The 2,077-nt window shown below is 55.7% G+C and overlaps 1 protein-coding gene across 1 annotated transcript in view; it reads right to left on the reverse strand.

The window, feature by feature from the left end:
* Positions 1–1,573, reverse strand: part of LOC106811592 (homeobox protein cut-like) — a gene marked incomplete at its 5' end in the record, with an annotated part of 7,998 nt that extends 6,425 nt beyond the window's left edge. The window contains 2 exons of the mRNA XM_014815284.1: positions 723–817; positions 1,285–1,573. Of these exons, the coding sequence (XP_014670770.1) occupies positions 723–817; positions 1,285–1,573 (384 nt within the window). The remainder of the gene's footprint in view (positions 1–722; positions 818–1,284) is intronic.
* Positions 1,574–2,077: the final 504 nt, after the last annotated feature.

The following is a 2,077-nucleotide window of genomic DNA, read 5'->3' on the forward strand; positions in this document are numbered from 1 at the left end:
GAGAGAGAGAGAGAGAGAGAGAGAGAGAGAGAGAGAGAGAGAGAGAGAGAGAGAGACAGAGAGAGATGATATAGAAATCATTTGACATATTTCATCCAACACTCGGGGCGTTCAGCGGTGTACAAAGATCTTGCGACGCGACACAGCGGTAATTTCAGATTGTAACACTAGGGGGACAGAAGTGAGTGCGGGGCAGCGAGTAACACGAGAGAGCATCGCGAGAGCAAGGAACACCAGGTGGCAGCATAAGAGCAAAGCAAGTAACACTAACGGGGAGAAGCGAGTGCGGGGCAGCGAGTAACACGAGAGAGCATCGCGAGAGCAAGGAACACCAGGTGGCAGCATAAGAGCAAAGCAAGTAACACTAACGGGGAGAAGCGAGTGCGGGGCAGCGAGTAACACGAGAGAGCATCGCGAGAGCAAGGAACACCAGGTGGCAGCATAAGAGCAAAGCAAGTAACACTAACGGGGAGAAGCGAGTGCGGGGCAGCGAGTAACACGAGAGAGCATCGCGAGAGCAAGGAACACCAGGTGGCAGCATAAGAGCAAAGCAAGGAACACTAACGGGGAGAAGCGAGTGCGGGGCAGCGAGTAACACGAGACGGCATCGCGAGCAAGCAGAGTGAGGAACACCAGGGTGCAGCACGAGTAAGCAGAGGAACACCAGAGGGCAGCACGAGCAAGCAGAGTGAGGAACACCAGGGGGCAGCAGCAGCACTGACCTTCATCTGTCTCTGAGCATCGTTGAGTATCTGTGCTATCCGTTCCTCCGTCGCTGAGTCATCCTTCTGAGCGGCCGGCGGACTCAGCTCCTTAGCTGCGTGCGAGCGAAAAACGTGCGTGTGAGCGATGACGCCCGCACGGTTACCACGACAACAAACTCGTTGCCGCGGAAACGTCGACAAACGATGTAACCATTACTAACGATAAACTATAACAGTAATATTATATTACTGTAATAATACCAGTAATAGGTAATAAAGTATTTATATATGTAAGAGGCATAAGAAATTAGGCATTGTTACACAGTATTACTTACATATTACAGTATTACTTTACTTCTGATAAAACATAAATATTATAAACATAAAATAATGATAAATATAACGTACATGACATGATAAAATATAATGAAAATATCACTAAATTAACCGTAAACGAAACGTAAAAATTAGCTTAATTAATAAACTAACCAGCTAACAAATGAAGCATCGACACGTACAAAGTACTTATCGCTATGCGCGCGCGCGTAGCGAGGAGACCCCCGCACCTGGCGCCACCTACCTTTCTTCGGCGTCAGCGACTTGAGCAGTATGATGTTCGCCTCACTGCACGCCCACGAGTGCATCTTGCGGTAGGACTCGCGGCCCTTCTCCGTCAGCTTCTCCCAGCACTTGGGCTTCGAGAGCAGCTCGCTGACGGTGCCCTGCGACAGCCCGAGCACGGACTTTGCGAACAGCCGCTGCCCGATGTTGTGCAACGACAGCAGCTCGCGCACGCGCTGCGACACCTCCGCCGTGTCGAGCGACTCCGCGCTGCACACCGCCTCCAGGCTCAGCCGCAGCGGCGGCGGCGGTGGCGCCCCCGGCGAAGGTTTCGCGTCGCCCGCCGTCGCGTCGGCGCGCGCGGCGCCCTCTCGCGGCGACGCCTGCTCGCTTGTCCGCGCCGCCGCCGCCGCCGCCGCGGTGCCGTTCTGCAGGCCGGTGGGAATGTTCGGCGAGTCGCTCGGGGAGGTCGTGGCGGAGTATCGTTGCTGCTGCTGCTGCTGCTGCTGCTGCTGCTGCTGCTGCTGCTGCTGCGTGGCGGCGGCGACGGCGGCCGCGTGGTGGTGGTAGGACGAGACTATCTCCTGGCCGAGCAGCGACGTGAACGCGTCGACGTTGTTTGTTATGTGAGGATGAGGGTAGGGCAGCCCGAGTGACAGAGGCAGCCTCTGCAACGCCCCTGCAAGAAAGGTGTGAAAACGTTGCCGTTAGACGAGCGGGCAGGACGCACGGCCCGTCACGCGCGGAGTCGACACAAGACACACACGATAGACGACGATGTACAGATAGGAGAGGCACGACGGCAGGGGGAG

The sequence above is a fragment of the Priapulus caudatus genome, unplaced genomic scaffold (genome assembly GCF_000485595.1).
Source record: "Priapulus caudatus unplaced genomic scaffold, Priapulus_caudatus-5.0.1 Scaffold554, whole genome shotgun sequence".
NCBI classification, from domain to species: Eukaryota; Metazoa; Priapulida; class Priapulimorpha; order Priapulimorphida; family Priapulidae; genus Priapulus; species Priapulus caudatus.